The 13784-nt window shown below is 36.4% G+C and overlaps 2 protein-coding genes across 2 annotated transcripts in view; both read left to right on the top strand.

Annotated features, from left to right (window-relative positions):
- The first annotated feature begins 7373 nt into the window (after nucleotides 1-7373).
- On the top strand, nucleotides 7374-11009 carry LOC141437575 (uncharacterized). Its single transcript, XM_074101007.1, has 2 exons — nucleotides 7374-7686; nucleotides 8551-11009. Exons 1-2 carry the CDS (start codon nucleotides 7374-7376, stop codon nucleotides 11007-11009), a joined length of 2772 nt encoding a protein of 923 aa, XP_073957108.1.
- Nucleotides 11010-11089: 80 nt separating this feature from the next.
- The window catches only part of LOC141437573 (uncharacterized), a 3487-nt gene continuing 792 nt past the window's right edge, over nucleotides 11090-13784 (top strand). Inside the window, exon 1 of the mRNA XM_074101004.1 lies at nucleotides 11090-12479. Within this exon, the coding sequence (XP_073957105.1) occupies nucleotides 11090-12479 (1390 nt within the window). The remainder of the gene's footprint in view (nucleotides 12480-13784) is intronic.

The raw sequence follows: 13784 nt of genomic DNA, 5'->3' as shown, positions 1-13784 counted from the left end.
TTTGTTGCGCTCGTGTAGTAGATATTCAATTGTTTTGACGAGACTAATTAATTTATTTTTGCGGTTAAAACATTCTGATTTAAACAAAGGCCTCTTTATGGCATGTAATCACGCATTTGTATCTGTTAAAGTGATTGCATCTTCTTAAGACATATCACTTTGAAATGTTGATCCTTTTATCTCTTTCACTTATACAGTCGCTATAAAGAGTTAACATAAATACTAATAATATATGTGTAAGTAATAATAAAAAAATAAATTAATAGGGCAAAAAGCACAAATGAAGATACCTACATAGAAAGCTAAATATTTACCCGAAATGCACCATTTTACCCGAAACGTTTGTATTCAACCAAGCTACCGGCGAGGGTAGCTAAGTAAATGACGTTAATGAGTTTTATAAACAAGCTATACGAGTACGCTTTTTTTTAAGGTTCCGTAGTCAACGAAAGAACCCTTATAGTTTCGCCATGTCTGCCGTCTCTGTCTGTCCGCGGCTAAGCTCAGAGACTGTTAGTACTAGAAAGCTGTAATTTGGCATGAATATATGGTATCCAATCATTTGGCAACAAACGTTTCAACAAAATATTCATTTAACAAACAACGTTTCGCAAACTATTGCTTCACAAATTAACCGTCTTATAACTAACACCACATTTCACAAACTCTTTCTTTGACAAAGCATCATATAGCAAATCATTATTTCAATTCAATTAAATTCTTGAAAGTAGATATAGCTCCATCGATACTATCGATTACTCCGCCAAAGTTGGAAAAGACAAAATCATTATTTAGCAAACTATTCATTTGTAATTTTCGTCATTTGGCAAAACCACGTTTGTCAAATCAACGTTTGGCAATAAAACGTTTAATAAAATGCTTCGTCTGGTAAACACTTTATATTACGTTAGAACTGAGACCCTAAGAAAAACTAACTTCTACCAGTAAAGTTGGTTAGGTTAGGTTAGAACTGCAACCCTAAGACAAAACGAATTGCTGCCAGTACAGTAGGTTAGGTTAGGTTAGAACTGCGACCTTAAGGAATGCGAAACAAACGAGCCACGAGAGCCATTTCCTACCAATTTAAACAAATATGTACCTATCAATTATCATGTAAATACCTAGTATGTGAAATATAATCTATATATATATATATATATAAAATTCTGACTGACTGACTGATATATCAACGCACAGCCCAAACCACTGGACCAAGAGACTTGAAATTTTGCACATACAATGTAGGCATCCACTAAGGAAGAATTTTTGGAAATTCCCACGGGAACGGGAAAAATCGGGATTTATATATTCGATTCCGAGTGACCCTATCTCAGTAACTATAATAATTAGACTCTTCAAATTTGATACACAAGTAGGTATTACATGAATTAAAAAAAAAATCAGGATTTTTGGAAATTCCTACGGGCTAAGGAAAAACCGGGATTTATATATTCAGTTCAACGGAATCCCATGAACAATAATTACTAGACCGAAAATACAAACTGAGACATGAATGCATAGAAAAACCAGAAAAAGATGCCGGCTCTGGAAATCGAACTCAGGTCCTCAGCAATCCGTGCTGCGTGCTATAACCCCTACACCACCGCTGGACAACCAGCACCAGACCAGGTGTGTGGTGAAAAGAAACAAGTAGGTTTTCTAAAATTACACCCCTGAACTGAAGACGTTAAACGGTCTTCAAAATTGATTTTTAAATTCGAAAATTAGTAAATATGTAGAATCGTCCGAAAAATCAATGAAAACACGAAAATAAAGTAAATCTGTGTTACCCCAAATTTAACGCGAGCGAAGCCGTGGGCAAAAGCTAGTCCTTAATATAATTAAAAAGATTCAAATTCGTAATCATTAATTGTGTTTAACGAAATTAAACAGTGTTTTCTTTTAATTTTTTGCACAGTTGTCATTTTAAGGTTATTTCCACGCCTAAAAAACCTCCATTCGCAAACGCCGTGTTGGCTGTTAAGGGGTTTCCAACATAAATAAAAAAATCTTTAATCCCTAGAGAATAAAAAGGAGTTTTAGTCCCGATATGCAGAGACTAAAGTAACATTTTAAGAGCATGAGAAGTGAAAAAGTTGTTTAAATGTTATTGAAGTCTTCACCCGTAGATTCTCATTTACTTTTTCAGTTGTAATTATTAAATGCAAGTATTTTAATATAAATGGGTAGGTATGCCTGTGCCTTGCATTAATCATTGAGAATAAATCGCTTGTAAGAATATAAAGGTTCCATTTGACTGTTTCAAGTAGAGTAATAATTTAAGACCTATGAAGCTTTCATACAGTAGATATTCTTCTGTCACCGTCGCTGCGCTGTAGTTGGAACCTTTTTAATATCTAGTTATAAATTATTGGCTAGTTAGGTTCCATGGGTCGATTAATTTGCTATCATTCGTAATCGCAAATCCTTACACAAACATGCTGCTAGTTTCTCCAAGTGCGTTTACGAGGTTCACTAATGTTTCGCAACTAACGTTTCGCAACCTGATTCATTTCGCAACTTTTCATTTCGTAACTGTTTAATATTTCTGAAACTGTAAATATTTCAGGATTTTTATAAAACTAACCTAACCTAAAGGGTTCTACACGATGAACCTGAAATAAATTATGAAATATTTACAGTTTTTGAGTTTGCGAAATGTTGCGAAATGAATCAGGTTGCCAAACGTCAGTTGCGAAATGAACGGATACCCGCTTCAAGCATATACGAGTAGGGTGACGGCACCGAACATGGACATGTTTAGCACAGTAGTATTACCCAGTAATGGATAACAAGAATTCAATGCCTTATGTAGCTCACCATTCATGAACTTTACCAAATACTTTTAGATAGTTACGATCTTCAGTTATCTGAACATTAGTGTTATTAGTTTAAAAAATAGTGCCTGTTTCTTAAATTATGGGTTTACATTACGGAAATAAATCCATTATTGATTCCTGTCCATGATTGGTGCCATCACCCTAGCTTACATAATAAGATGAATCTGATTAGATACGACTAAGTCGCCGTTATAAATAATGATATATCGCACAATTCCCGCATATATATTTATATAAATATATTTATTTATTTACGTATTTCGAGGATTTCGGAACTCTTGTTGTTGTTAAAGTCTAATTCAGTTGAAGTGAATATTGCTTTAAATTTTAACTTAGAATAAATGAATCACGCGATTAAATTAAATTTTGATAAATTGGCTGCTTACTTGTTTTGCACACATACGCCTAGTGCTTTATCGTTATCTTACAAGTCACATTTATAATACTAACAAGCAGTAAACCAGTTGATACTCGCGTACAGTTCTGTACAAAGGTGGTTTTAATCTAAAGTCTAATTTTAAATTCGTAGATTACCGCGTGTTCATTTAGAAAACGATTAAGTTGGTACAGTCGCGATCTTAAACATATGAGCTGTAGGCATAAACATATGAATGCGATCGTATTGTCAATTAATTTGGTGCGTGTTCAGATTTTTTTTAGCTATCTAGACAGCTACCATGCTTATGTACTTAAGCACATTAATTTATCCTATTTTATTTTTTCCAAGATAATTCCGTATTACGTATATACCTACGAGTCAACGGTATTTTCGTGTACTTACTGTTGTAGGTATTCCTTTGTAAATTCATTTATAATAATGTTCCAATGTATCTAATTTTTAATAAAATTTAAGGTACTAAAGTAGGTACAGATTTCCTATATCCACAATTAGTTACTTATAACACTTATTTTTATTACAATTACTATTTAACAAAAAATAGTCACCGGCCAATTTTCAAAGCACCAATTAAAATTTTACGTAAAAATGTATTGATTGAAGTATAAAACGAAATACGAGTAGGTATTGGTAAACTAAAATAAACTAAAAAAAAAACCCTACCTACTGATAAACATACAGTTACCAAATTCGCTTCATAAAGTCACGGTACATATGTCGGCGGCCGATCATAAAATCCGCCAGATCACGAAATTCCTAGGCACATCATGAAATGGCGCCACTTCATGATATGGCTAAAAGTTGGCCAGGCATATCATGATGTGCCTGAGAAACAATACGGCAGATCGATTATTATCGATTATTATTCCTAGCTCTATACCGGGCACATCGTGATATGCTGAAAAAAAGAAAAATTTAGGTACGACTTAAGTATGAATTGTGGCCACTACGCGCGAGCCGAGCGAGCGAAGCGAGCGTGCCGCGGTAGCGGCCGGCGAAGTGCCAGAACCGATATGGCAGCGTTTCATGATATGCCTAGGAATTTCATGATCTGCCTAAACTAGCCAAATCATGAAATGGCGACGATTCGTGATATGCCTAAGATTTTCATGATCTGCCTAAAAGTCACTAGGCAAATCGTTAACGGTGAGTATTGAACGATATGGCGGATGTCCTTTAGCAATTCATGAAATGGCGCCATTTCACGATATGCCTAGAAATTTCATGATCTGGCGGATTTTACGATCGGCCGCCGACATATATACGTTTAAATCGAAATTATATTTTTGAATTTGACTGTACACGGGCCATTTCATAAAAGTTGTACACAGCGTTTTTGGGTTGTCCCATACTTTTACATTATTTTCACGTTATAAGGGAACCTAAGTTAGTAAAGAAATATTGTTCCTAAATCAACATTTAGTTTTCTACAACTTAGTATTTCCTTTTTTCTATCAAGTATAAAAGAAAATTTTATAAAAAATATTTTTTGTTAAAAAAAGTACTAAATTTCCCTGTCCCACGTCGATTGCTCTACAAAACTAAGGCAGTTTTTTCGAAAATGGCGTTCCTAAAAATCAACGATGGGCAAATATTCATAGTTTGATATATATTTAATGATATTCTTTGACATTTTCCATTTAAAACAATTACAAGTATTTTAAATTAATAAATTATTCTGAGACGTAAATTGAACTTTGTGGAATTCTCCATTCCGAAACCGCTATTTGGGAATAAACTGTAAATATTATTTCCACTATTTGTTGGCATATTATTCAATCTGGCTACACTAAGCTAAAAAATTTAAATAACCGCCTTGTTCCGTTGGCCAATTGCCGACAAGGACTCATCGTTGCACTACGTTCGCTGCGGTAACATTTTGTGATTCCACAATCCGAAACCAAATTCTGGTAAACTTATAATAAATCATTTGTATATATTTATTAGTGTATCAATTATGTATTCAAAAAAGCAAATTTTCGCGTCTTTGAACTTGGTTAAAGTTTATTTAATTTAATATTCAATTAAAACCAACCACAAGTAGTGCTCCGTTACTTCCATTCTGAAACCCAAACGCCAGTTTCGTAGAGTGGAACGAAAAAAGTAACGGAATAGGAGTATAAAGCGGCATACAAATCGGTGGTTTTAATAATTTGGTTGAAAAAAATGAGGTATTCATTGTTTTGTGCTAGTTTAATTAATAGCACGAATGAAGTAAAAACGTGTTTTCTAGGACCCCTAAATGATTATTTACGCAGACGTGGATTGCTTCTTGACAAGAAGTAAATTAATTTTGCTAGCACCATCAACGTGGCCATGGATTTTTAGATTTTTTAAATATTTTTAAAAATTATGGACGTAATTATAATAATTTTGCTAATATTAGTACGCTGCTTAATTTTATGAAAACTTTCCAAGTAAAATGTTCTTAAATACAATACAATTTAGTAAGGTTTTGTGTCATTGTTGTGAAAAAGACTTTAGAATTTATTCCGTTACAATATATTTCTTTCCGTGACTGTCCCACACAAGAAATATTTTATATGCAAAATATAATATAATTGTTAATTAAGCTACTTTTTGATTATTTGATAAAATGCTGTTGGGTTGTGTTATGTACATAATAATGATCTCATTAGATAAACCTGTTAAATAATTGTTTGTGAAGAAAAGTTTGATTAATTTTATCCTAAGAGTAACGTAATGGAAGTATAAGTACTCTAGAAAAAAAATGTGTACATTCGATGTCCAACTAAGAATGTAAATCAGTAATTTACTCTATCACCAATGTTTATAAATTAATTAGAAAAATTGTAATCCTATTATTTTATTTTTTATCACTGTGACAAGTTGGTCACGGAATGGAGCGCTTGCATCTCTCCTACTTTGGAAAATATTTTTTTAACCCATTCCAAATAACATTTAAAGATATAAATAACGTTTTCTATAAATTTATATATCAGGGCATCCGTAAAAATATTTAATTAATTTACAGCGAGATTGATTTTGAACCCATGATTTTTTCGGTGTGTAAACTTTTATGAAATGGCCCACAACCTCTCACTCGGCCCTTGAATAGACTGCCTCACAGAATGGCACTTACATACTTGCCAGAGTTGCCAGTGATTAAAATGGAAGTACCCGTCCAACACCAATTACCCTCTCGAGATTACGCGTCATGGGGAAACGCGACCTTAATCATAACTTCACTGTCCTTGGATTAAAAGCAGGATATTGCTTATAAATTATAGAATGAAAAAAATAATAAAATATTTCATATTGAATATTTCACTCGTTTAATGAAAATTAGTTTTTCTCAAACATGCTCGGAAATGTATGTATGTAAATACTTTATTGTACATAAAATGCAAAAATGTATGCGTTAAGGTCACGAAATGAAGACATGAAGTTTCTCATTTATGGCTCCCTACATTACTTCTTGGCATAAGGCCATAAGGAACGTATGAAAATCCAAATATTGTCCGCTGCTCTAACTTTTTCAATTTGCTTACTGTCAATACCCACCTTCATATCCTAAATTGTTAACTTTTTTTTACGTAAGTCAGTTCGAATAAAATCCTCAGAGCTACAAGCTGCGTTTCAATAGTTCTGTCACCTGCACGCGAAAATAGACCCTATTACCATTAAAACATGGTCCATCGACCGAGGATCATTGACAGTGACCTATAATTAAATAGTTCGCGGAGTAAAAATCGATGTAATTTGGTGAAAATTCAATCAATTTTGTACTAAAGGTGCTTAATACAAGTGACAATTAATGGTGCATAAATAAGAACATTAAAGAACGGAACATTTAACAGTTATTTTATAAATAATTATCGACCTATTTATCCGTTACACGGGAGCATTTAAGTGAAAGCTAAGGCATATACCTATTGTGTATGAACTTATTATAGTTGTGCAGCATTGCTACAGAAACAGGACATTGGTTAAGATTATATTAGAGAAGTTATTCGTCGAACATTAACTACGTATAGTGCGCGGTTGCATAGAACAAAGAAGTGTACCCTACGCGAAAAAAGTGATAATTGGCGTGGAATTATCTAGACTTTTAACGGTTTATCATCTATCATATCTCGCATACAAGATATTTAACCTGCATTTGCTGTCACATAATGGATAAAATAGAAAAACTAGCGTCAGTTCAGGAGGATATGCTAGACAAAGTGAAAAAAGCATACACTAACTACAAGAAGTCACCTTTAGACAGAATTACAGTGGGCTACGTAAAAGGCAGATTAGACACACTAGAAGGTTATTGGAAAGATTTCAAAATTTTACACGAAAAATTAATTATGTCTGTGTCTAGGGAAGAACGACAAGGTTTGAAATACTTTGCTGATGACATTTTTACTGACGTCGAAGAAGTTTACTACTTGTATAAAGGCGAAATGAAGACTAAATTAGATGAGTTGCTTCTTGAAAAAGGTGAGCTAAAGGAGATCAGTAATTTAAGCTTATCAAAAAGTGACGTAAAACTACCATCAATTTCGCTCCCATCCTTTAATGGAAATTACACAGAATGGCAATCCTTCCACGATCTATTTACTGCATTAGTACATAACAATGGCTCGTTAGAAGCGGTACAAAAATTACACTACTTGAAGGGAAGTTTATCAGGAGAAGCAGAATTACTATTACGACAATTTTCGATTACGGGAGAAAATTACGATGAAGCTTGGTCAATCCTGAAAAGACGTTACAGTAATAAAAGATACATCGCGAACTCCATTTTTAAGAAATTTTTTGCACAAAAGGCTATACTTCATGAATCAGCTACCGCCTTAAGACAATTACTAGATACGTCAGTGGAATGCATGAGTGCACTTAAGAACATAGGTTTACCGACACAGCAGTGGGACGCAATTATCAATTTTATAGTCATTTCGAAGTTGGATTCTGGTACGCATAAGCAGTGGGAAGAATTTATCAGTAGCGATACAACCGATGATATCCCTGGTTTTGAAAAACTGAAATCATTTTTGGAAACTCGGTTTCGTACATTAGAGATGATAGAACCCGTAAATAAGACGTACAAACCAAAAACGTTTCACGTTACGTCGGATAAAGAACCAAGATGTACCTACTGTAAAGAAAATCATTACATTTATAAATGTAAACAGTTCTCTAAAAAACCTATAGAAGAAAGGTACGATTTTGTGCAGAAAAACAACCTATGTTTCAACTGTTTAGTTCCAAATCACAGCGTCTTTAAGTGTAAACAAAGAACAACGTGTCAAATATGTAAAAGAAAACACCACTCTTTATTACATCGAGACAAACAACAAGCAGGTGAAGAATCGCATACATCTGAGGAATCATCACATAATAATAAAGAAGATAAAAAACAACCTATGTTGAAGACACATACAGCGAGCATATCACAACCTGGTCAAGATATACTGCTAGCCACAGCATTGGTGGATGTCAAGTCAAGGTCGGGACACTCACACGTCTTACGTGCTCTGCTTGATCAGGGGTCTGAGGCTTCCTTCGTGACCGCAAGAGCGGTCGAGTTGCTGAGTTTGAAGAAAACCGAAATCAGCGGAGTGGTCTCTGGTGTTGGAGAGAGCAACCAGACAAGCATCAAACACTTGGTAGGATTACAACTTAAGTCGAGGTATGATAACAATTTTTCTATCAATGTTAATGCGTATGTATTAAAATCTTTGACTCGTAAGTTGCCGGCTAGGGAAATTAGAGGCTACAGTTGGCCGCAACTTTGCAATGTGAGGCTAGCCGATCCTACTTTTAACATACCGGGTAGAATAGATATTCTTCTCGGGGCTGACGTGTTTGGACATATTCTGGACTCAGGTTTCATGAGAGGGCCTGGCAACTTAGTTGCTCAGTGTACCCATCTGGGTTGGATTTTGTCGGGAGATATAAATGCATCGTCTTTTAATATTTCACAGCACATAACAAGTTTACACATAACACGTCAAGTAGAAGAAGACAACAATTTATTGAAGAAATTCTGGGAAGTGGAATCAGAATTATATACCAAACAAACCATATGGAGTAAGGAAGAAGAAAAATGTGAAGAAATCTACCAAAATACGACCACTAGAGACGCTGACGGGCGATATGTGGTACAACTGCCGCTTAAAAAGACCATTGAAGAAACAGTAAAATCATGTGGAAACACTAAGCAGCAAGCGGTATTAAGGCTGAAGCAGCTGGAAAGAAAGTTTGAAAGAAACGAACACTTAAAAGCAGAATATAAGAAAGTTATACATGAATACTTACAACTAGGACACATGAAAAAAGCTGAAAGGGAAGATGTAAATACAGCTGTGTACCTAGCCCATCGTGCTGTAATTAGAGAAGACAAGGACACTACAAAGTTGCGCGTAGTATTTGACGCATCAGCAAAGGGCTCAAATGGAACCTCCTTAAACAGCAGCATGATGGTAGGACCCACAATACAACCAGATCTTCGCAGCCTGATCATTCGCTGGAGGTCTCACAAATTCTGTGTTGTTGGTGACATTGTAAAAATGTATCGCCAAGTGAAGATGACTGACAAACACACAGACTTACAACGCATATTGTGGCGCGATGACGTTTCTGAAGATATGCAAAGCTACCAATTACTCACCGTGACGTTTGGAACAGCAGCGGCACCGTACCTGGCGGTGCGAACTCTGCACCGTTTAGCGGATGACGAAGCACACTTGTATCCTCGGGCAGCAGTGGTGGTGAGAAATTCGTTTTACATGGACGACCTCATGACAGGTCATGATGACCTCCGTGAATTACAGAGCATTTGCCAGGAAATTAACACTCTGTTGAACGCTGGAGGTTTCCAGATGCAAAAATGGTCTAGTAACTCAGAAAAATTGCTCGTAGAACTGCAACTTGATGTGAAGAGCCCGGAACCTGTAAAAGATAAAAAAGAGATTAAATTAGACAAAGTCATAAAGATACTAGGACTAACATGGGATAGAAAGGATGATACCTTCCACATTTCAGTCAACTTACCGGAAAACAGGATGCCTAAAACAAAAAGAACAATATTATCTGAAGTGGCTAGTTTATTTGATCCTTTTGGGTGGCTCTCACCTGTGGTTATCACGGCCAAGATTATGATCCAGAAGTTGTGGCTGTGCAGCCTTGGCTGGGACGATGAGCTTCCTGCAGAGTTGGTTGATGAGTGGGAATGTTACCGAGATGAGCTTCATGAGCTGCAGACTGTTGAGATTCCACGCTGGATAAAAACGACATCTCGCAGCAATGATATTCAGCTTCATGGATTTTCCGATGCCTCGTCTGTAGCAATGGCCGCAGTAGTCTATGTTAGAGTTATAGACGAGGACGAGGAAGTTCATATAACAATGTTAGCATCAAAAACAAGAGTAGCACCTCTTAAACAATTGACCATTCCCCGACTGGAGCTGTGTGCCGCAGCTCTGCTAGCGAAGCTATTGCAGGATTTATCTGGTTTACTTCAGATACCGATGAACAAAGTCTACGCTTGGACCGACTCGATGGTGGTTTTGTCTTGGTTGCAGTCACCGGCAAGCCGATGGCAAGTCTTTGTCGGCAATCGTGTATCAGACATTACGCAGCGGATCGATAATGACAGGTGGAGGCACGTTATGTCCGCTGATAATCCAGCAGATCTCGCATCTAGAGGCGTCAAGGCAAGCGAGCTAGCAAATAATAGATTGTGGTGGACTGGACCTGAGTGGCTCAAAATTAAAGAGACCGAGTTCATCAGGATTCCACTTATTCCCACACAAACTTAGAGACCAAGAAGTCATTTCATGCAAACCATAACATTTTACGAGAAACACCAATTTGGGAAAGATTTTCATCGATGAGTAAAATGAAAAGGGTACTAGCTTATTGTAAGAGATTCTTAGATTACAAAAACAAGAATAAAGGTGAAGACATTTTGACAGTTGCAGAAATGAATGACATAGAGGAAACCTGTATTAAATATTATCAAAATTTAGTATACACCGAGGAAATAGAAGATCTAAAGAAGGATGGAAAGGTTAAAAAACGCAGTCCAATCATTAGTCTTACACCGTATTTAGATCAGTACGGCCTGTTAAGAGTTGGAGGACGGTTACATAAATCAGACTTACCAGAAGACGCTAAGCACCCAATTATCATCCCTGGTAAGCAGCACGTCACAAAGCTGATAGTAACCGAAGCTCATACAAAGACTTTACACGGTACCATTCTTCAGACAATGACTTACATTCGAAGCAAGTACTGGATTATTGGTCTTAGAACAGCTGTAAAAGAGGTTGCGGGAAAATGTACAACATGTATAAAGCATAAGGCAACTACTAAGCAGCAATTGATGGGTCAGCTACCTACATCGAGAGTCACTCCATGTCGTGCATTCTACAACAGCGGGGTTGACTATGCTGGACCCGTGTACATGCGGACATCAAAAGGTCGCGGTCACACCTCTACTAAGGGTTATATCTGCCTGTTCGTGTGTATGTGCACGCGAGCGATTCACTTAGAAGCTGTGACAGATCTCACCGCTCAGGCATTTATAGCTGCCTTCCGGAGATTTGTTGCTCGAAGAGGGCATTGTGGGAATTTATGGAGTGACAACGGAACCTGCTTTGTTGGTGCAGACAAAGAGCTAAGAAACTTATTTAAGAAGAGCACAAACGGCGCCATCAAGGAAATTGCTGACCAGTTGGCTAACGACGGGACTACATGGCACTTTATACCACCCAGAGCCCCAAATTTTGGCGGACTGTGGGAGGCAGGCGTGCGTGGGGCCAAACGTCACCTCATCAGAGTCAATGGCAGTACCAGGTTGACCTACGAAGAAATGACCACAATGCTAGCTCAGGTAGAGGCTTGTTTGAACTCGCGCCCACTTTGTCAGTTGGATGAGACGGTCGATACACTAAATCCACTTACACCAGGACATTTCCTTATTGGTGAACCAATAATAAGTATCCCAGACAGTAGATACGACCAGAAAAATATAAGTCAACTAAGTCGCTGGCAACTTATTCAGAAGCAAACCCAGGATTTTTGGAGGAGATGGCAGTGTGAATACCTTAACACACTGCAACAAAGGCACAAATGGCAAAATGTTGTACCATCACCTAGCGTTGGAGATGTGGTCATCATAAAAGATGAAGATTTGCCGCCAGCTAAGTGGCTCCTTGGGAGAATCAGAACATTGCACCCTGGCTCGGATAACTTAGTACGCGTTGTATCAGTCCAGTGCAAGGGCGGTAACATTATGAAAAGACCTTTATCAAAACTAATTTTGCTCCCTAAAAACCCAGATGAGTAACCTGAGCTCCATTTGTACTACTCATTTTTCCAGTCGGTTAAATTATGGTGGGCGGTGTGCATCACATCGTTTGGTTGCACCAACTGTAGACCGCAACTTTGTCGCCCGCAACTTTGTTGCCCGCAACTATGTTATGCCCCATGGATAGTTCACTCGTTCTCTGGCTAATCACTACCTCTTTTACTCGCTGATAACACGGCATTATAACGTAGATAAAGGCAACTTAAACTCTGATCTGTAATTTTCGAGTAATATCATGTTCAAGTAGACAAACATATCATAGATCAAATCTTTTCCCTTTATAATATTAGTCTAGATGTGTCAATTAACATTTGATATTTACTTCAGTACCTACACGGAAATAATTAATATTGTAAAAGTATTACATACACTATCCTTGTGGTTTGTTGATTAGGTATCTGTTGTTTGTGAAATCGATGTCAATTAATATAGGATTGATCAATTTACATGCAAAAATCAAGTCGATGTTTGCGGATTCTTAACGTACCTAAAATTGGGAAAGATAAAAACCTTATTAATACCGATTGGTAGTCTAGTCCACGGCTTAAATTATGTATAGCTAGTAACTCCTCAATCCTTATATCACATAAGATAGTGTAATATGCCTAAAATTAAGATACATATTTACGTTGTGACTATTTTAGATTTATTTTTATTAGTTATTACTTTCAATAATAACGGATGAGTAAACAAATTAAATTATATCTTTAATATTATTACAGTCCATTAAGTCGATTTGTCAGTAAGGTTTGTTTACTTATTCTTATTCATTGCACCTCTAGTGTAACATCATTCAAGATGCCTAATGAGTTCATGCATCAAGTTAGCTGACCGCGTTTTTGCATGTAGCGCAGGTAGATTAACTTTTCTCAGTGACTTAAAATTGTTACGTTCATAAACAAAGTATGGACACTCGCGTTTACTTAAGTCTTATTACCTTGTTCAATGACGATAGGTTTTTAGTTGTTTATGAAATATTTAATTACTTTATTAGCTTAAGTGATTGGTTGTTGTGCTTGATAGTGGGTATGGTTATGTGTGCATTAGGATGGTGTGATGTGATTAATGGCATCAGACTGTGGAAGCTACATACCAACTTCTTGTCATGTAAGTTACATTTCTTGTCATGTAGTATTATAGTCCTAAAATAGTTTTATATCGTGTTTACCATCATAATAGAAGCAGTTATGTATGTAAAAACAGATGTTTTGGTGGGCGGAAA

This window comes from Choristoneura fumiferana, chromosome 18 (assembly GCF_025370935.1).
Source record: "Choristoneura fumiferana chromosome 18, NRCan_CFum_1, whole genome shotgun sequence".
NCBI lineage: Eukaryota > Metazoa > Arthropoda > Insecta > Lepidoptera > Tortricidae > Choristoneura > Choristoneura fumiferana.
This window is presented reverse-complemented; position numbering and strand designations above follow the sequence as displayed.

Bases quoted from the DNA above. Each gene is read 5' to 3' on its own strand.
- LOC141437575 (XM_074101007.1), top strand. From the start codon at position 7,374: ATGGATAAAATAGAAAAACTAGCGTCAGTTCAGGAGGATATGCTAGAC. The intron at 7,687-8,550 runs GTGAGCTAAAGG...AACAACAAGCAG, and splicing joins TGAGTTGCTTCTTGAAAAAG to GTGAAGAATCGCATACATCT.